General features: G+C 33.8%; 2 protein-coding genes across 5 annotated transcripts; both read right to left on the bottom strand.

The window, feature by feature from the left end:
• Positions 1–520: 520 nt before the first annotated feature.
• Positions 521–21918, bottom strand: LOC105779416 (uncharacterized). 3 transcript variants are annotated; one of them, XM_052629611.1, is made up of 9 exons: positions 21769–21918; positions 3913–5465; positions 3536–3762; positions 3120–3452; positions 2291–2537; positions 2000–2128; positions 1699–1914; positions 1369–1492; positions 521–1052 (listed from the first exon to the last, which is right to left on the bottom strand). In XM_052629611.1, exons 2-9 carry the CDS (start codon positions 5461–5463, stop codon positions 808–810), a joined length of 3072 nt encoding a protein of 1023 aa, XP_052485571.1. In that variant the 5' UTR covers positions 5464–5465; positions 21769–21918; the 3' UTR covers positions 521–807. The 3 variants fall into 3 exon arrangements, with proteins under 3 accessions (XP_052485571.1, XP_052485572.1, XP_012458608.1); XM_052629612.1 differs by having other exon boundaries at positions 21657–21800; XM_012603154.2 differs by lacking the exon at positions 21769–21918 and adding an exon at positions 6294–6434.
• Positions 15962–21918, bottom strand: LOC105779415 (uncharacterized). Of its 2 annotated transcripts, none has more exons than XM_012603152.2 (9): positions 21769–21918; positions 19371–20923; positions 18984–19210; positions 18568–18900; positions 17739–17985; positions 17448–17576; positions 17147–17362; positions 16817–16940; positions 15962–16479 (listed from the first exon to the last, which is right to left on the bottom strand). In XM_012603152.2, the coding sequence occupies exons 2-9, from the start codon at positions 20919–20921 to the stop codon at positions 16235–16237; spliced, it is 3072 nt and encodes a 1023-aa protein (XP_012458606.2). In that variant the 5' UTR covers positions 20922–20923; positions 21769–21918; the 3' UTR covers positions 15962–16234. The 2 variants fall into 2 exon arrangements, with proteins under 2 accessions (XP_012458606.2, XP_012458607.2); XM_012603153.2 differs by having other exon boundaries at positions 21657–21800.
• Positions 21919–22320: the final 402 nt, after the last annotated feature.

Below are 22320 nucleotides of genomic sequence, written 5' to 3'. Positions count from 1 at the left end.
ACTCCATTCATTTTAGGCATGTTATTATATGGTATAAATTGAAAATAAGATATGTTCATATTAAAATAGGGTGGAATTTATTGTTCCATTCAATAATAATTAAAATATTTTTATAAATAATTAGATTTTTTTAATTGAATATTATTGAATAAAAATAAGAGTAAAAAGTGAAGAGAATAATAAGCAAATTAATAGAAGGTGTATTTATCTTTGAATTTAAAGCCTATTATTCTTTATCTAACTTCGGGAGATAAAAGTAAGTGTACTTCAAGAATTTGAATAAAGTCAAAGTCTGAAGATAAAGTCAAATTTGTAGATGTCAAATTTTAATCTCAACCTTTTAAAAGTGATTAAATTTCTTCCTGAAAATTAGAATTTAAGGCTTTTGTAATTATTAATACTTGAAAACTCATGAAAATTATTTGAAATTTTTATTTTTTCTTCTTTTTCTTTCTTATTTCCGGAATATATGAAACTGGACCCTTAATTCCCCATAGTTGCCCTGAGAAGTCGAGCCTAATGAAGAGCAAGGTAGTTCAATTTCTGCATTATAAAAGGAACTAATGCATTGTTTATAATTTTAGGGTTAAAAAAACCAAAAAATATTACAAAAAAAAAATGCATCAAATCAACGATTTGACAACCGGTTCACCTTCATGTTTCGGTGCCTTGGCAGAGAAGGAATAGCAGAAACATGACGATCATCGAAATAACAAAAACCCTAAGAGTTCTCAAGCTCTGCACCAGATGTTATTTTAGAGCATTGCTTTAATACTGTAGTTTTCAAGAATGATCTTGCGAAAAGCTTCAGATAGTAGTATTGGTCTTGATCGGTTCAGGTTGAATGGCCTTTTGCACAAGCTCGGTTTGTTCCTTCACATGCACAGAATAGAAGCCAGTAGCAGTGGAAGCAGATGGAGCACGGCCAATGTATCTGATATCATCAAAGGTTCCTCTGCCCAAAGCAGTCATTGCAGTGGCAAGACGAGGTGCAATGTAGTTGTATGCACCCATGTTCATCGGTTCTTCCTGGCACCAAACAATCTCTGCGTCTGACAGTAACCAACAGAAAATATCAGGAAAAACAAAAACGCATGAAAAGAAATAAAGGATCACAATTCATTAAAAATTACTAAACCTAACAGTATATATAGCTAGGACATCAAGTTTCTTTAAACAAAAGAGGAGAGATGGGAGACATAGGAGGATCCAAACCGAATATACGACTTCAACAAACTGAGCAAAATTTGTTCAGAAGCAATTAAACCCTGGTAAGTTCTCAAAATGACATATATGTTTCAAATTGTGTCTTTAGGTTCACCGAGTATTGTTATAGATCAAGATTTAGTCTAAGCTTGGACAACATACTTGGATATCGCTTAAGCTCCCGCTGGATTAGGTCATAAGGAAATGGGCAAAGCTGTTCCACACGACAGATAGCAACGTCGGTAGCATTGTTCTTCTTTCGCTCATCATCAAGCTCATAGTAGACCTGAAAGCAGATGGAGCATGATTATGGTCTTAAGAAACGACACAGAACCATTAAACCTGCAGAGAACTACACTTAAAGCCCAACAAAACAACACACGTTCTGAATCTTAGTTGCCTGCTTCACTCTAAAGGATAAAATTCCAGAATTAAACGGCTTTTATATGTCATACAAGGGGGAAAAAAGCGGAAACCAAGGGCATAGCATACCTTTCCGGAACAAAGTACCAACCGTCTGATACCCTCCTCAAGGTCGGAGTGCATATTCTGATCTTTTATAAGTCGCTTAAATCTGGTTCCTTGTTTATCAAAACCAGGGTGGCCTTGGACATCATCAAATTCAGAGAGATTTGATTTGCAGTCCTTGTGACGAAGTAAGTTTTTGGGGGACATCACGATAAGAGGCTTACGGAATTCCCTGTGTATCTGAAATAGGAGAGAAGAATGATAAGGAAATGGCAAGACTAGCCCCGAAGCTGAAACATCATTAATAACCTTTAGTTGCTCTGACCTGACGCCGCAAAACATGGAAGTAATTAGCAGGTGTTGTAACGTTAACCACCTGCCAGTTGCACTCCTGAATTTGTTTACGAAGAGTTGTATCCATCTCAGGTATCACAAAAGGATTGTCATCACTCATCTGCAAAAATTTATAAAGATGTAGTCATCGATGCACCATGAGTCCCCTTTTTTATTTTTATGTGAAAATGACATCCTAGGGAGCACAGCCTGATTTTGAATAAAGGATGATGAAGCTAAATCATGATGCAAAGAACAATGCATGCTATTTCATGGGGAATACCTGAAGATAACGCTCTAGTCGTGCACTTGAATGTTCTGGACCTTGTCCATCATAACCATGGGGAAGCAGCACTACAAGACCAGTTTGACGCAGCCACTTTGCCTCCCCGCTACTTATAAACTGATCAAATATCACTTGAGCACCATTAGCAAAGTCACCAAACTGAGCTTCCCACATAACCAATGAATTTGGATTCTCCATCGAGTAACCCAATTCGAATCCAAGCACACCAAACTCAGAAAGAGAACTGCACTCAAAGACCACATGTTGCTCAGAAAAACAAACCCAAAATTAACAAAAAGATCAAAAGTAAAAATGCCACACAAAACTAAAATGCACAATCAAACAATTCTCCAGCAGGGACATAAATTTGCAGGAGAAGCAAAGATATCGCCACATAAAGAAGAGAACAGTAAGTTTGCAAGTGAAAGATCAACTTAAAATTCTGAACTTGTACACATTGCATACAGTGAACCACATAGAAACCAAATTCCAGGTATAAGGTGCAGTCAAGTGGAAAAGTTCTCAATAAGCTAAGCCATAATGCAGAGCACAATTGATATTTAATTTGGAATAACTACATAAATAGATTCCAAATTAGCCTTAATACCAAATAGTTACACAAATAAAGGAATCTTTTTCTTCTTTTTTATTTTACTATTTTTCCTTGAAAACGTAAAATATAGATGGCTTCTCTTCCTCTTAAAGGATTTCCAAGACAAATAGTCAAATACATCACCACATCTTGTACAGTCACTATCAGAGAACACGTATTATATGGACTGAAAAATTAGCTATTACACAAAGTCCAAAGCATTAAAAGGGTTACCTATTGCTTACAGTAAACATCTCCTCATTTTGGTTGATGATAACATGGTCCAGAGGGCAATACTGTTCCCCTGTTTCCTGGTCGTGAATCACAGAATGCCGATGACTGAATGTACCCCTTTCAACATCCTGACCACTCAACCTAACATGGTTACCTTCCACCAGCAAGGTAGCAAATGCAAGTGCTTCACCCATAGCCCAGTCAAGGCCCTCCCCTGTCTCAATCATCTGCGCACGTTGTTCATAAACCTTCTTCACCGCTCTATGAGGCTTAAAATTATCTGGAAGGGTTGTGATTGCTTTGCCAACATTCTTCAATATCTCGGGTTTAACCCTGCATAACATGCAAGTTTCATCAGCAAGTATAAGTAAGAGATACCAAAATGAAAGTTGAAATTGACAAAGAAGCCAAAATACCCAGTGTTCCGAACACGTGAAATTTGTTCAGGTGACTTGAATCCCGTCCAGTAAGCAGAGAGCCAGTCCCGTCTTTTGGGAACATAATCTTTGCTGGCCAAGAATTCGTCATTAAGAATTGTACTGACCTTCTGACTTATATTACCAATGTCGTCATCTGTCACCTGCCCAGACTCCAACAACTTGTTTCGGTAGATCTGAAGTGCTGAGGGGTGATTCCGAATGATCTGTTGAAAAAAAAAAAAAGGAAGAATTTACATATGTCAAGTTCAAGTAATTTCTCAGGAACATATTAAAAAACAAAAAAAAAGGGTAGGACCAACTAAGGCATGCCTAATGGGGAAATAAATAGCCAAAAAGGTAAATAGGATGCAGACCTTATACATCTTTGGCTGTGTAAATGATGGTTCGTCAATCTCATTATGCCCAAATCTACGGTAGCAGACCAAATCAACCACCACATCTGAATGGAAGGTTTGGCGCCATTCAGCTGCAAGTTCACATGCATGGACAACTGCCTCAACATCATCTCCATTTACATGGAAAATGGGAGCATTCAAAGCTTTGGCAACATCAGTACAATACTGTGAAGATCTGCCTGCCCTTGGATCAGTTGTAAATGCCACTTGGTTGTTGACTACAATATGTATAGTTCCACCAGTAGTGTAGTTTGGAAGTGCACTAAGATGAAGAGTTTCATAGACTACACCCTGTCCAGCAAAGCTTCCATCTCCATGAATCAAAATAGCCATGTTCTTGGTCCTATCCTCGTCATTGGAGTAATACTGCTTTGCTCTAGTTTTTCCAACAACAACTGGGTCCACAGCCTCCAAGTGACTGGGGTTGGCAACTAAAGACAAATGAATTCTCTTTCCACCTCTTGTTGGTCGATCATAGGAAGTTCCCAAGTGATATTTGACATCACCAGTTCCTGTGTAAAGCCCAACTTCATCCACAGGCCTTGTACCACCACTGAACTCACTAAATATTTGACGAAGTGGCTTTCTGACAACATTACCTAGCACATTCAATCTTCCTCTGTGAGGCATTCCAATAACTATGCTTTCAACCCCTAGATCTGCAGCCCTATCAAACATCTCTTTCATTCCAGGAATTAAAGTTTCACCCCCTTCTAGCCCAAATCTCTTGGCTGTTGTCCACTTGGTAGCCAAGAAATTTTCAAACTGTGTACTCCATATAAGCCTATCAAGAATGACTTCGCGCCGCTGGCGATTGTACTGCATTGGTGTTGGAGTTTCAATCTTGTCTCTCAACCAGTTGCACTTGTCACGCTCAGCAATGTGCATGTATTCGAACCCAATGCTTCCACAGTAAGCCTGCTCAAGCCGAGTCAAAATCGACCTAAGTGTCTGCACGGGTCGGTTTTCTGATAAAAATCCAGCCATCCTCCACACACCTAAAAAGAATTCTCTATCAAGATCAGCTTCAGTAAAACCATAAAAAGCTGGATCCAAATCATCAGGGATTTCCCTTTCCTCTAAACCCAGCGGATCCAACTTCGCTTTCATGTGACCATTAACCTGGTAAGCCCTCACAAGCAATAACAATCGCATACTCTCCTGAATGGTCTGGCCTGAAATTCCTGGAGATGTGGCAGCCTGACCAACAAAATTCCTGAAGAAATTGTCCCACGACTCATCAACACTATCTGGGTCAGCTTCCCAGGCCCTTTGAAGCTCCTCTAAGTATACACTACTGGTTCCATCTAAGAAACTATCAGTTAGCTTAGAAAGTGGAACAGGGCGAGGAACGGGAGCAGTCTGTGCCTTTGATTTAAAGACAGTGGTGTGAAAATATCGACTCTGTGAAGGAACAATGCGTGATCTTGCAGCATATGATCCACCCTGAGACAAAGTCCTCCTAATGGCAAGCTTTGCCACACTTGACCCAGCTCTAAGCCACCCCATATCTATCAATCAAAAATATTTATGAGCCAACAATTCTCAAAGATTGTATCGTACCTCCACACTCAGAACTCTATCAACACTCGCTACACTCTTACTTCACCAATTAGAAACCTATTTAACATATATATTTAAAGAAAAAAAAAAGGTTGCATATATGAAAATTCAACAACATTAATAGCTCAAATACAAGAAAATGAATAAAAGTGTTGAATTTATAATCTGATTTCAGTAATATTCTTAATCTAATATCCATAAAAGTGAAAGCTCTGATAGTTCAAGTTCACCAAAATACTTAAAACTTTGAATTAATGCTCAAATAAAATTAGCCTAGAACAAGGTTATAAAAATTTCTAAACAACATAATTGATCAAATGCTAATAACTGAATAATAAAAAACCAATTAAATTCAACCGTCTTAACATTAACAATTAAAGTAACCAATGTACAATCTTAATCAAAATCAGAACTTCTTAAGCGTAACAACAACAGAAATTAAGTCCAAAAGCATAAATTCTCCTCACTTCCTTAAAACAGATCAAATCGATATTTCTTGGAAACAAAATTTAAAGCTTGAAAAAAAGCCAAGCTGTTGACCTGTTATAGCATATTCATCCACACGGAAACCAACAAAATTATTAAAAGAAATCAAAATCAAAGTCAAAAACGAATGCAAGCAGAATAAAATAATAATGTAATAATGATAACAGGAAGGAAACAGATTTTCCAGAGAAACTGAAGAGTTAATCAGATTTTAGAGAAGTCAGATGAAAATTGAAGAAAAAAACTGAAGTTAAAGGACTGTTTGGGGAGGAGGAAAAATAAAAGGTTACCTGGAAAATATGAGAGTAAATTAAAAACCCTATAAGTGAAGTTGACGTTGGCTGTGTTGGCTTAAGACTTTTTATTTTTTAAGTTAGGACCAAAATATTGGTCTTGAACTCTCTTTTTTTCGGCCGAAAGAAAAGCCTCTCTTCCGTTTTGTTCTTCGCTTTTTCTCGTAATTTCTTCAAATAGTGAAAGGCTAAACTATTCCAAATTTATATTTTGGTCCTTCAATTTTAAAAAAATATAAAATAGTCTTTAAATCATTTTAAAATTTTTATTTAAGTCGTTAAACTATTAGAAAAGTTTTAATAACTCAGTAGTTAAGTTTTCTTTTCAAATGTCCAACTAACAAGCTTCAAGTATCAATTTAATCATAGATCAACACTCATCGATGAATAAAATAACATATATTATATCCAAGTTGGTCTAGTAGTTAATGTTGGAGATTGGAGAAGAAATTTATTTAGATTTTGGTATACAAATTTGTGACGTTTTAGCTATTTCATGACAAAAAATTAAACTTTAAAAGTTAGTGGGAATGATTGATTTCGATTGGAGTAGGCAATGTGAACAAAAAGGGCACATACATTTGTGATTTTAACAATCTAGTGACTTAAATAGAAACTTTCAAACAGTTCAATGCTTATTTATAACTTTTTGAAGTTGAATGACTAAAACGTAAATTTACTAATAATTTAATAAATTTAAGTATAATTTATCCAGAATGAAGTCCCTAAATTTCAATTTTTCCTTTTTTTCTTAAATTTAGACAACAGCAAATTTTTAAAAATTTTGGATATAAAAAAATTTAAACATTCGAGGCTACATAGAGAGTTTATTACTATTTTTCTTTTGAAGTAATAAAGAGTTATTATTAAATATATGTAGAAATTTTGTTTCTTACTTAATAAATTCAGACCAGGTTGAGATAAGATATTTTTAAATATGTAGAACATAGACCTGATCCGAAAAATGGGTTGAGAATTTTACCTAAACTTAGGGTTCCTTTAGATGGGCGATATATTTACTAACAATTAGTGTAAAAAAAAAAGCAGCGACGATAAGATTAGATACTATAACGATATTGTAGCGTGAGACAAAAAAAAAGCTAAACATATCGCACTGGAAGTAAACGTTCATCCAAAGGGACCATCTGCCCAAACAATATTAGTATTTTTTGGGTTTAACCCGGCCCGCCTAGATTTTCTTAGACTCGTTGAATAATTGTCTCAAGCCATTATCCGATGTATCAGGCACAGATATGTTGAAGGTTTTCCAAGATTTTCACGTCTTAAGGGTGTTTCTTTTGGAGAATCATGCATTGAACATGATTATGGGCACAAAAGCTTTAAGAAAAATGAAGACCGTAACAAAAGTGTTTCTGGGAAACACTTTTGAGAAGTATTCCTAAACATAGGTAATTTCCTAAACAAAATGTAGAGCATGTTTTTAATGGGTAACAACAAGAAGAGAAGTGGAGAAATTATAGATCCGCTAATTATAGTTGAATGCAAGACATGAAGCAAATATGATTGGATTGAGAAATTGAAAACAGAAGAATGACACAAACTTTTTGGGGTTTTCTATACAAAGGAAAGGATGAAATTTCAATTTAATGGACAGATTTAGACTTTTTGTAAATATGGCTTTCGACTTTAACTTAGTGGGTCTTGACTTTAATGGTTGTAGGGAAGATATGGATCTGGCCTTAATGGTTTTATAATTTTATATCAATGTCAATAAATATATTAAATAAATGTAAAATTGGGCCAACTAAGTCGGCCTCGGGCTAAAAATAATTTGTCCAAGACTCAATCTAAATAAAAATGGATTCAAAATTTTATCCAAACCTATTTTTTGAATTTATTATTTTTGTCTAAACCTTTTCATATTTCGGGCAGGTTTTAAGCCTGAACGGGTAGCTCGGTGTATGAATAAATTTACTTAATATTTATTTGGAATGAAAATTAATGATAAGAAATACTTCATTTTTATAGGATTTACTTATTATATTTTAGTGAGATTTTAAATTTGATTTACATTTTTTTTATATACCAAAACAATAAAAAGTAAGTAAAACATGTAATAGATAATTTTTCATATTGATTACGAGATTAAAAATTTATATCATTTTATAATGAAATTTGTTGATGTGTGGATCAAACAAGGCAAAGATGGTGGCGAGGATAGGCAGTTCACCTCGTATGGTGCAAGGCAGAGAGCCGCCACTCAAAGTGGAAGAACAAGAGAGAGAGAGAGAGATCCTTTGCTCTATGTGAGTAGAGAGAGAGATCCTCTGCCCTATGTGAGCCCCAGACTTTATATACTTGTAGCTTTAGTCCTGAGGTCCCACGTGTCGAGCTTCTACAGGAGTAAAAGGCAAGTGGCCAAGTGGTTTGCCACTATAAGCCTGGGTAGGGTGACAATTGGACATACTTTCAATTATCTCATGAAACGTAATGGTTGAAGGCATGGATGGTGGTTAATAAGTGCAACTCTCATGAGTGTTAAGCTGAGGGGTGTGCCGAGGTGTTAGGGTATAACAATTTCCCTCCCCCAAACCAAGAGGGAGGTTATATAGTGGTCTGTCTCGATATGCTATAGGCATTTAGTGCTTTGAGGTATTTTAAGGGAAATAACATGCAATGGTCGAAATTTGAAACGATAGGGTTTCTGTGTTGGATGCACGTGTAGTCCATACTGCTTCAGGACATGCACATGCATAAACGTGCATTAATGATTGTGTGTTACAACACTTTATCGAGAAATGCTTCCAACTGTTATTTGTCATTAAATGTTTGAAATTACTAAATGTAGCGTTCTTTTTGGATTTTGAAAGAGAGTGTTCAAGAAGCTTCGTTAGACCAAAAAGTCTATAAATCTTTGGGTTTTGGAGACTATTGTTCATTACTAGATTTGAAAATTTTCTAAAGTTTTTAAAGTTTAGCCTTTCCATTCTTGAGTTTGTACTTCACCGGCGTAGTTTATATCGATGTGTAGTTCATATTTTTAGTAAGTTTGATTCTTCTATTGTAGGTTTGAGGGTTTATTTTAGCATACTATTAGCAAAAATGATTAGAGGAAATTGGGGTGGGGAGGCTGACAATAGCATGAGTGTTGAAGGTCGTTAAAAGGCGAAGTGGCGAGATCGTAGATGTAACACTCCTCACCCGGAGTTAACCAATATATCACGAGCAAAGGATGTCACATTTGGACATTAAAGCTACTCAACTCGAACATCAATTTTAAAACTTTGTTTTAACATAAATAGACTCTTTTGGAGTTATTCAAGTCATTTCTAACCTTTCTTTAAAGTTTGGTTACAAACAAGGACCAAGCGGGGCTTATTCGGGTCAAAACAGGGTCAATGTTGCGACACTGGAATGTTGATGTTGCAACATCGAAAACAAATTACTCTAATTACATGTCCAATGTCGTGACACTAATTTTTGATGTTGTGACACTGAAGGCAGAATACCTAAAACATGTTTGAAACATCAAAAACCAAGTCCAACTATCATCAATCATTCCATATCACTTTTAAACACTATAAAACATAAATTTCCATTAAAACATCATATGATTCCACATATAACTCAATCAAAATTTAACTAATTTTGTATGGTTAACAAAATGATCAAGATTCTTCAAGTATTTACACTATAAATCTTGTCCATATGCTTTGCATCAAACTATGTGCATGCCATAATCTATAACCAAAAGATCAAAATCATACTCTCTTCTGAGCTTTGAGATGTGATGAGTTGATATGGTATCTTCACTTTAGAGCTTTAACTCGAGTCCCTACCTACGCGTTAAGCTTACAAAAGCTTGGCAAATACATCAAGAATTAAACTTACAATTTAAATCAACCAACATTATATTCAATGAAATTAAATAGAGAGTAACCATAATGAAATCTTTAACTAATATTTTATAGTTCATTTACCAATTCATTTATATGACCACTTACCCTTTAAATTATAAACCAAATTATAGACTCAATAAAACACATAAGATATGTGCATACACTGAGTCATTTCCATTCTTGAGTTTGTACTTCACTGACATGGTTTATATCGATGTGTAGTTCATATTCCTAGTGTTGACAACGTGAGCCTTTAGCCTATGATCAATTAAATCTCTAATTAGTAAATAAATAGATTAACTAATTTCAAAATTCGAGTTTTAATATGAATTAGCTATTAATTAACTAGTATTACCTCTCGGCCTCTACTAATTGATTAATCGGCGGATACTCATTTATCTCCCAACCTCGCTTTCTCCAACAGGATAAAGTATGATTTACTCAGTTCGACTTATCTCCCGATTTCATCTCCCCTATGATAACTTCCTAGGGTTGTCAAGCCTGGGGTTTAGGAACGTATATATATCAACTAATCTGATTATGAACCCTTATCCTTTTGTTAATTAATCGACTTGATTAATTAATCAGTTCAATAATTGAAACATGCATGATATAAATAAAGCACAAGATTTATTCTAATATTCATACAAATATTAGTTGATCAGGCTAACAAAATATAAATAAAATAATAAAATAGAATAGTAGAGAGAATGCTTGTGAATATATATATTGAAGCGCGGATCTGGAGCAATCTCCGCTCGCTATTGTCTTCACATCGGAATAGAAAATTTCCGACTAAACAAAAAGAAAAGAAAACCAAAAATTGTGTTTGATGGATGGATGGTTTGATTGATTGATGCCCTAATTTGTATATAGAAGCCTTTTATTTATAGGCTAAAATATATGCACTTTATGCTCGATATGCCCCTAATACTTTAGGTGCAAGTAAAGAATAAAATCTATGAGAATCTGCCAAAATACAGTTGCCGACGTCATCCTTGCTTGTGGCCCACATTCAAGTGATGGCTCAACACAGGGTGTGTGTCATGCCAGAGACATTGTGTGTCATGCCACAACAGTCTTTTTATGGCTGTGGACGTTTTTTTCGTGCTTTCACGGCTCGAGAAGCTTGTGCATCATTCGTTCCAAGTTCCTACGTCAATTGGGTCTAAAATTAAGCCTCTTGCACACTTAAATACACAAATTAACCCTACCTAAGGCCCTTGTCAGCCTAATAGGTCATCAACACTCATAAAATGTGTTAAAAACACATATTTTTATTAACTTTTAATCCTAACTACTAAATACCGAAAATGAAATAATAAATACTAAATTGGCTAGAAAACAAACCTCTTAAGTGTGAAAATAGACTGAAATAACTACTACATTTAACGTCATGTCAATCATGACATGAATTAATATCTTTGAATGTGACCATTGAATTTGGTATGTGATGGAATCATATAGATACTTGGTTTGTTAGATTATGTTACATATGGAAATAATTGGAAATACATGATTTGGTTTATGGCTATAGTGTGGTATTTTGATGATAGATATTGGGAGGTTATAGTTTATTTAGTAAGCTTATGTTTATTGTGAAATGATAGGTTATTAGGTTGGCATTATGGTCAACTTTAACATGGTAGAAATTGGTACTTATATTGCATGCTAAGCACAAGTATGACTTAATTCTAGTTGAATCTTGGGTATTGGATTAGAATTTAAAGCATGGTATGTTAGGTAGTTTAAATGCTATGTGTTGGTACAAGTATAAAAGAATTGATTGAAAGTGTTGTTTATTGTTGAATTGAGGTGCCAATTGTGGCATATTGGTTAGGCACTTAGGGTAGTTTTATAAGTTGTATTTTGGGTATATTTTGAACAGGTTTAATGAATGGTTAAAGGCTTGTTTATGGCATGAGTAAGAATTGATTGTGTGACTTGATTTAAAAGGCATATTTTGGCACATAGGGGCTAACACACAGGCAAGTGACATGGTCGTGTGCTCTGTATTATCAAGGTGGTTTTGGTTAAACAAAGTCACAGTCTCTCACATGGCCTGGCAACACAGTCGTGTGAATGTTTGTAAGATTTTACATTTAGGTCCACACGACCTCGTCACACGGCCTGGACACACGCTCGTGTGACCTTGTTTTACACTTTTGCTCAATCTTTTCTGAAATGTTCTAAATGAGTTCCTGTTTGTTTTGAAATTGATTTTAGAGCTTTCGTAAGCTCGAATTAAGTTCAAATTTGTATTGAAGACTTGATTTGTTTGATGAATTGATGATTTAAGATTGTTTTGAATATGTACTTGAATTAAATTACATGTTCCGATTCTGTTATTTATTAAGCATCTCGTAACTTGATTCCGGTGACGGAGACGAATGAGGGTGTTACGCTCTTATTTAAAATATTCATGGGTAAAGAGAATTTATGAGAAAATTTATAACCATAAATGTTAATGGAAAATGTTGCTAAGTGTAATAGAAAAAATAGTTACAATGAAAAATTGGAAACGTACATTATAATTAAAATAAAGTTTGTAATGCTATATAAAAGAAAGTAGTGTGATTCACTCTCTCATATCATTTATACAAAATGTTTACCTAATTATTTAAAGTAGATGATTCTCATTTAATTTTCAACTCTTTAATGTCATAAATACATAATAATTTTTCCATGTAATCAATTTTAGGTTTTACTTCAATAATATAAAATAAATAAATAAAACATTAATATTCACGAAACTAGGTAAATTTTGCAAGAAATAATTAATGAAAAACCTCAATTTTACGTTTAAAAGATAGGAAAAATCTTAATGAAAAACGTTAATTAAATATTTTAAATATAAGGATTAGCTTATTAAATTCATTCAAATACCAAAGTTGTCCCTTTTAATAATTTTAAATAAAGGTAAATAGAATTTTCTTTTACCCTAATTTCTCCTCTTAGGAGCTGATTTTATATATTATAATGTTATTAAATTTCTAATGTGTTCACACTATAAAGAGAGAATTCTTGGAGAAAAACTCAAGGAGAATTCTGCACTTAAACAAATCTGAAATTTTGAATATATTTGAGAAGTATCTAAGGGTGGCTGGTCAAGCCATATATATAGGCCTTCTAATTATTTTCCTAACCCTATTAGGAAAACTAAAAAAAAACAAAAAAAAAAACTAATTTGTTGACTTTTCAAGGGAATTTCGTCCAAAGCCTTTAAATGGGCCTCTTGGACTGAATTTTACATAGAAATTTATTTATAAAGTCTAAAAATTAAAATTAAGTATTTAAAGAATTAAATTGGGCCACTTTGACAATTTGGCCTGATTTTCAGCTAAGTCTAATTTAAACTTCTAGATTGGGCTTGGAACATCTTATTGGGTTTTGTCTTCAAGAACTTGGGCTTGTAATCCGTTCTCTCCCGAAATTGATTCGTTGATGCTCGTAACGGAGATCCAATGCGCTTTGGCTGCAAGATTTGGTTTTTTGGACCAAGATTTCCAAGATTTGAAATCTTGACTTTCTTGATTCTTGAAATCGCTCCAAACAGCAAGATTAGGCCAAGATTCGGTTTCTTGATTTTCTTGAAAACAAGAAAGTGAAACTTGATTTTCTCGTTCTTTTGTGTATGCATCTAAGGCCTTTGTGACTCGTATCATTTTTACTTCAATAATATAAAATAAATAAATAAATACTAGAATAAGATAATGACATTAATATTCACGAAACTAGGTAAATTTTACAGTAAATAATTAATGAAAAACCTCAATTTTATGTTTAAAAGATAGGAAAATCTTAATAAAAAACGTTAATTAAATATTTTAAATATAAGGATTAACTTATTAAATTCATTAAAATACCAAAATTGTCCCTTTTAATAATTTTAAATAAAGGTAAATAGAATTTTCTTTTACCCTAATTTCTCCTCTTAGGAGCTGATTTTATATATTATAATGTTATTAAATTTCTAGTGTGTTCACACTATAAAGGGTTGACATGTGATAAGGAGAGATCGTAATCGCTTGTGGAGGGAAAATTTGCAACAAAAACCCCTCTACTTTTTTATATAATTCTTAATGGTGTTCTGCAATGTATTTTTTCATAATAAGTCATTCTATTTTGCTTAAGATAAATTTTAATTTTTTTAATATTTTAAGTTTATCACTATTTTTACCAATTAAATATACTATTAGAATTGAAATAAATATTTAAAATATAAATAATGTTACAATAAATTATTTAATGATCACAATATTTAGTTTTAATTATCAATCTACATTCACTAATATATAATTAAAATTAAGTATGATACTATGTATAAAAATAGACTTCACACAACCTACTATTATAGTATTTATATTTTAGAAATAAAATCAAAATATTTTTAAAAAATTTATTGTAATATCAATTATAATATTTTAAAATTAAAGTTATATAATATTATAAATTTTATGTAAAAAATTAATATATATATTCAAAATGCAATTTTCTTAGGTACTATTTTTTCATTCAAACATTAATCATTAATCTATTTTTATCTCTCTCTTGAACAATTATAATATGTAGTTACTTCTCTCTCTTTTTTCATTTATTAATTTCTCATGTCACATGCAACATTATTTTATTCATTTATTTCCATAATTAGTTTTTAATTATCTTTTAATTTATTATTCTAATTGTTAAACATAATTAAAATATATTAATAAGTTTAACGATTCAAATATAATAAAAATGTTTTCAAATTATAATTAAAGCATATATCCCATATTAGAAAATTGTCAAACTCGTGTTTTTATATTTATTAGTTTCTAATGTCGTGTATATTACACGTGATTTTTATATTTAAGTTTGGTAATTATCATTAAGCAGCGTTTGTGCAATACAATTTTTTTTTGGGGACATATCATAAATTAATAGTCCTTGCTTTTCCATTCCCATTTTTCTTATTTTCTTAATCAATAAATTCTCCATATAGTTTGTAGATAATAATAATAATTACTACAAATACAATATTAATTATGATAAATATTTTTATATGTTACTATATAAATTATTTAATAAACATTTTAAAACTTAAAATCCTTTAACAATAATTAAAATTATTATTTATAATTATGATAAGTATTTTTATTAAATAAATTTAATTAACCAAATAATTTAATAAGGTTAAATTCTTATATATGTATATATATTTATATAAATGTGATAAAACTTTATAAATAAAAACATTTAAATTGTGAAATCAGTAATACAATATATTGATGATCACTACAATTGTATTTTTTTTCCGAATTCGTGTTTTTATAGATTTTTAGATTATAGATTTTTCTTCTTTTTTTTCTTTATCCTTTTGTAAGCATGTCATTATTTAGTATTAACTGAAAATATGCTATGTTTTAAGATATGTTTATATTAAAATATAATGTAATTTAATAATAATTAAAACAATTTTATAAATAATTATATTTTTATTTTTAATTGAATATTATTAAATGGAAGTGAAGATAAAAGGCAAATTTATTTTTTAACTTAAAGTTTAGTTAATAAATAAACCTTAGGAGTGTTTGTGTATTTTCATCTAATCTCAAATTTTTATCATACAGAAAGAAAATGAATAAAACTTATCTCAATCTGTTAGTACCACCTTTTAAAAATGATTATATCAACTATCTATATTTTTTTTCATTTGAAAAATTAGAATATAACCATTAATCCTTGAAAATCATCCAAATTAATACAGAAAATAGGAGTTTTAAAAAATTTAGAGGAAAAAAAGAGTAAAATCTTATTTCCAGAATATATGAAACCTGAGAGGTCGTTTAATTTCTGCATTATAAAAGGAACCGGTGCATTGTTTATACTGTTAGGGTTTAAAAAAACCAAAAAATATTACAAATGAAAATTATGATAATCAGTTCACCTTCATGTATCGGTGCCTTAGCAGAGAAGGAATAGCGGAAACATGACTCATCGAAACAACACACCCTAACAGTTTTCCAGCTCTGCACCGGATGTTATTTTTGAGCATTGCTTTAATACTATAGTTTTTCAACAATGATTTTGCGCAAAGCTTCAGATAGTGGTATTGGTCTTGATCGGTTCAGGTTGAATGGCCTTTTGCACGAGCTCCGCTTGTTCCTTCACATGCATGGAATAGAAGCCGGTAGCAGTGGAAGCAGATGGAGCACGGCCAACATATCTGACATCATCAAAGGTTCCTCTACCCAAAGCAGTCATTGCAGTGGCAAGACGAGGGGCGATGTAGTTGTATGCACCCATGTTCATCGGTTCTTCCTGGCACCAAACAATCTCTGCATCTGAAAGTATAAACCCAAAATCATGTCTCAGTTTCAGGAAAAACAAAAAAGCAGGAAAAGAAATAAAGGGTCGCAAAACATGAAAAATTACTAAACCTATCAGTATACATTAGGACATCAAGTTTCTTTATAAACAAAAGAGGGAGAGATGGAGAGAGACGAGTATCTAAATTGAATATACATTTTTAACAAATCAAACAAATTTTTTTCAGCAGCAAGCTTTTAATTAGCATTCGGACCCAACTAAATTCCCAAAGAGACAATGTTTACCGTTGCGTCTTTAGGTTCAGTTAGAATTGCTATATATCAAGTTTTAGTCTAAGCTTGGACAACATACTTGGATATCGCTTAAGCTCTCGTTGGATTAGGTCATAAGGGAATGGGCAAAGCTGTTCCACACGACAGATAGCAATGTCGGTAGCATTGTTCTTCTTTCGCTCATCATCAAGCTCATAGTAGACCTGAAAGCAGATGGAGCATGATTATGGTCTTAAGAAACGACACAGAACCATTAAACCTGCAGAGAACTACACTTAAAGCCCAACAAAACAACACACGTTCTGAATCTTAGTTGCCTGCTTCACTCTAAAAGATAAAATTCCAGAATTAAACGGCTTTTATATGTCATACAAGGGGGAAAAGAGCGGAAACCAAGGGCATAGCATACCTTTCCGGAACAAAGTACCAACCGTCTGATACCCTCCTCAAGGTCGGAGTGCATATTCTGATCTTTTATAAGTCGCTTAAATCTGGTTCCTTGTTTATCAAAACCAGGGTGGCCTTGGACATCATCAAATTCAGAGAGATTTGATTTGCAGTCCTTGTGACGAAGTAAGTTTTTGGGGGACATCACGATAAGAGGCTTACGGAATTCCCTGTGTATCTGAAATAGGAGAGAAGAATGATAAGGAAATGGCAAGACTAGCCCCGAAGCTGAAACATCATTAATAACCTTTAGTTGCTCTGACCTGACGCCGCAAAACATGGAAGTAATTAGCAGGTGTTGTAACGTTAACCACCTGCCAGTTGCACTCCTGAATTTGTTTACGAAGAGTTGTATCCATCTCAGGTATCACAAAAGGATTGTCATCACTCATCTGCAAAAATTTATAAAGATGTAGTCATCAATGCACCATGAGTCCCCTTTTTTATTTTTATGTGAAAATGACATCCTAGGGAGCACAGCCTGATTTTGAATAAAGGATGATGAAGCTAAATCATGATGCAAAGAACAATGCATGCTATTTCATGGGGAATACCTGAAGATAACGCTCTAGTCGTGCACTTGAATGTTCTGGACCTTGTCCATCATAACCATGGGGAAGCAGCACTACGAGACCAGTTTGACGCAGCCACTTTGCCTCCCCGCTACTTATAAACTGATCAAATATCACTTGAGCACCATTAGCAAAGTCACCAAACTGAGCTTCCCACATAACCAATGAATTTGGATTCTCCATCGAGTAACCCAATTCGAATCCAAGCACACCAAACTCAGAAAGAGAACTGCACTCAAAGACCACATGTTGCTCAGAAAAACAAATCCAAAATTAACAAAAAGCTCAAAAGTAAAAATGCCACACAAAATTAAAATGCACAATCAAACAATTCTCCAGCAGGGACATAAATTTGCAGGAGAAGCAAAGATATCGCCACATAAAGAAGAGAACAGTAAGTTTGCAAGTGAAAGATCAACTTAAAATTCTGAACTTGTACACATTGCATACAGTGAACCACATAGAAACCAAATTCCAGGTATAAGGTGCAGTCAAGTGGAAAAGTTCTCAATAAGCTAAGCCATAATGCAGAGCACAATTGATATTTAATTTGGAATAACTACATAAATAGATTCCAAATTAGCCTTAATACCAAATAGTTACACAAATAAAGGAATCTTTTTCTTCTTTTTTATTTTACTATTTTTCCTTGAAAACGTAAAATATAGATGGCTTCTCTTCCTCTTAAAGGATTTCCAAGACAAATAGTCAAATACATCACCACATCTTGTACAGTCACTATCAGAGAACACGTATTATATGGACTGAAAAATTAGCTATTACACAAAGTCCAAAGCATTAAAAGGGTTACCTATTGCTGACAGTAAACATCTCCTCATTTTGGTTGATGATAACATGGTCCAGAGGGCAATACTGTTCCCCTGTTTCCTGGTCGTGAATCACAGAATGCCGATGACTGAATGTACCCCTTTCAACATCCTGACCACTCAACCTAACATGGTTACCTTCCACCAGCAAGGTCGCAAATGCAAGTGCTTCACCCATAGCCCAGTCAAGGCCCTCTCCTGTCTCAATCATCTGTGCACGGTGTTCATAAACCTTCTTCACCGCTCTATGAGGCTTAAAATTATCTGGAAGGGTTGTGATTGCTTTGCCAACATTCTTCAATATCTCGGGTTTAACCCTGCATAACATGCAAGTTTCATCAGCAAGTATAAGTAAGAGATACCAAAATGAAAGTTGAAATTGACAAAGAAGCCAAAATACCCAGTGTTCCGAACACGTGAAATTTGTTCAGGTGACTTGAATCCCGTCCAGTAAGCAGAAAGCCAGTCCCGTCTTTTGGGAACATAATCTTTGCTGGCCAAGAATTCTTCATTAAGAATTGTACTGACCTTCTGACTTATATTACCAATGTCGTCATCTGTCACCTGCCCAGACTCCAACAACTTGTTTCGGTATATCTGAAGTGCTGAGGGGTGATTCCGAATGATCTGTTGAAGGGGAAAATAAAAAAAGAAGGAAGAATTTACATATGTGAAGTTCAAGTAATTTCTCAGGAACATATTAAAAAAAGGGGGGGTGGGGGGTAGGACCAACTAAGACATGCCTAACGGGGAAATAAATAGCCAAAAAGGTAAATAGGCTACAGACCTTATACATCTTTGGCTGTGTAAAAGATGGTTCGTCAATCTCATTATGCCCAAATCTACGGTAGCAGACCAAATCAACCACCACATCTGAATGGAAGGTTTGGCGCCACTCAGCTGCAAGTTCACATGCATGGACAACTGCCTCAACATCATCTCCATTTACGTGGAAAATGGGAGCATCCAAAGCTTTGGCAACATCAGTACAATACTGTGAAGATCTTCCTGCCCTTGGATCAGTTGTAAATGCCACTTGGTTGTTGACTACAATATGTATAGTTCCACCAGTAGTGTAGTTTGGAAGTGCACTAAGATGAAGAGTTTCATAGACAACACCCTGTCCAGCAAAGCTTCCATCTCCATGAATCAAAATAGCCATGTTCTTGGTCCTATCCTCATCATTGGAGTAATACTGCTTTGCTCTAGTTTTTCCGACAACAACAGGGTCCACAGCCTCCAAGTGACTGGGGTTGGCAACTAAAGATAAATGAATTCTCTTTCCACCTCTTGTTGGTCGATCATAGGAAGTTCCCAAGTGATATTTGACATCACCAGTTCCTGTGTAAAGCCCAACTTCATCCACAGGCCTTGTACCACCACTGAACTCACTAAATATTTGACGAAGTGGCTTTCGGACAACATTACCTAGCACATTCAATCTTCCTCTATGAGGCATTCCAATAACTATGCTTTCGACCCCTAGATCAGCAGCCCTATCAAACATCTCTTTCATTCCAGGAATTAAAGTTTCACCCCCTTCTAGCCCAAACCTCTTGGCTGTTGTCCACTTGGTAGCCAAGAAATTTTCAAACTGTGTACTCCATATAAGCCTATCAAGAATGACTTCGCGCCGCTGGCGATTGTACTGCATTGGTGTTGGAGTTTCAATCTTGTCTCTCAACCAGTTGCACTTGTCGCGGTCAGCAATGTGCATGTACTCGAACCCAATGCTTCCACAGTAAGCCTGTTCAAGCCGAGTCAAAATCGACCTAAGTGTCTGCACGGGTCGGTTTTCTGATAAAAATCCAGCCATCCTCCACACACCTAAAAAGAATTCTCTATCAAGATCAGCTTCAGTAAAACCATAAAGAGCTGGATCCAAATCATCAGGAATTTCCCTTTCCTCTAAACCCAACGGATCCAACTTCGCTTTCATGTGACCATTAACCTGGTAAGCCCTCACAAGCAATAACAATCGCATACTCTCCTGAATGGTCTGGCCTGAAATTCCTGGAGATGTGGCAGCCTGACCAACAAAATTCCTGAAGAAATTGTCCCACGACTCATCAACACTATCTGGGTCAGCTTCCCAGGCCCTTTGAAGCTCCTCTAAGTATACACTACTGGTTCCATCTAAGAAACTATCAGTTAGCTTAGAAAGTGGAACAGGGCGAGGAACGGGAGCAGTCTGTGCCTTTGATTTAAAGACAGTGGTGTGAAAATATCGACTCTGTGAAGGAACAATGCGTGATCTTGCAGCATATGATCCACCCTGAGACAAAGTCCTCCTAATGGCAAGCTTTGCCACACTTGACCCAGCTCTAAGCCACCCCATATCTATCAATCAAAAATATTTATGAGCCAACAATTCTCAAAGATTGTATCGTACCTCCACACTCAGAACTCTATCAACACTCGCTACACTCTTACTTCACCAATTAGAAACCTATTTAACATATATATTTAAAGAAAAAAAAGGTTGCATATATGAAAATTCAACAACATTAATAGCTCAAATACAAGAAAATGCATAAAAGTGTTGAATTTATAATCTAATTTCAGTAATATTCTTAATCTAGTATCCATAAAAGTGAGCTCTGGTAGTTCAAGTTCACCAAAACACATAAAAACTTTGAATTTATGCTCAAATTAAAATTAGCCTAGAACAAGGTTATAAAAATTTCTAAACAATATAATTGATCAAAAGCTAATAACTGAATAAAGAAAACAATTAAATTCAACCGTCTTAACATTAGCAATTAAAGTAACCAATGTACAATTTTCTCAATAAAAATCAGAACTTCTTAAGCTTACAACAACAGAAATTAAGTCCAAAAGCATAAGTTCTCCTCACTTCCTTAAAACAGATCAAATCGATATTTCTAAGGTACAAAATTTAAAGATTTAAAAAAAAAAAAAAAAAGAGCCAGGTTAGTTGACCGCATATTCATCCACACAGAAACCAACAAAAATTATTAAAAGAAATCAAAATCAAAGTCAGCAACAGATGCAAGCAGGCGGAAATTCTTAAAAAATAATAATTATCATAACAGAAAGGAAACAGATTTACCATAGAAACTGAAGAGATAATCTGCTCTTAGAGAAATCAGATGAAAATTGAAAAAAGAAATGAAAACTGAAGTTAAAGGACAGTTTGGGAAGGAGGAAAAATAAAAAGATACCTGGAAAATAGGAGAGAAAATTAAAAACCCTATGAGAGAAATTAACGTTGGGTGTGTTGGCTTAAGACTTTTCAAAGTTAGGACCAAAATCTTGGTCTTCAACTCTCTTCCATTTTATTCTTCGCTTTTTCTCCTAATTTCATCCCTAGAAATAATGGAATACCTAAATTTTTAAAAATTTTGAATATAAAAAATATTCGGAAATAGATTTATTACTAACATATAACGAATTTATTACTAACTAAAAATTCTATCACATTAACATTGTGACGCGGTATTACTCATTTTATTCTTTAACTATATCGTCGAGGTTAGATTCATGTCCAATAAAAATATGTTGACCTCGTGGAAAACACTTAATATTAAAATAAAAATTTGAATTTTGGTTGAATGATAAATATAAAGTTTTATTAATTTAATTTGTGTGAGTTTAAATCTCATTATATACGTATTTTTATTTATTTTGTTAAAATAAAAATATTAAAATATTTTGAATAATATAATTTATTTTAATTATGAAATGACATCCTTGTAACTTTCTTAATTTAATTG

Source organism: Gossypium raimondii, chromosome 4 (genome assembly GCF_025698545.1).
Source record: "Gossypium raimondii isolate GPD5lz chromosome 4, ASM2569854v1, whole genome shotgun sequence".
NCBI classification, from domain to species: Eukaryota; Viridiplantae; Streptophyta; class Magnoliopsida; order Malvales; family Malvaceae; genus Gossypium; species Gossypium raimondii.
The sequence above is the reverse complement of the archived record's forward strand: the minus strand, read 5'-3'. Positions and strand labels throughout refer to the sequence as shown.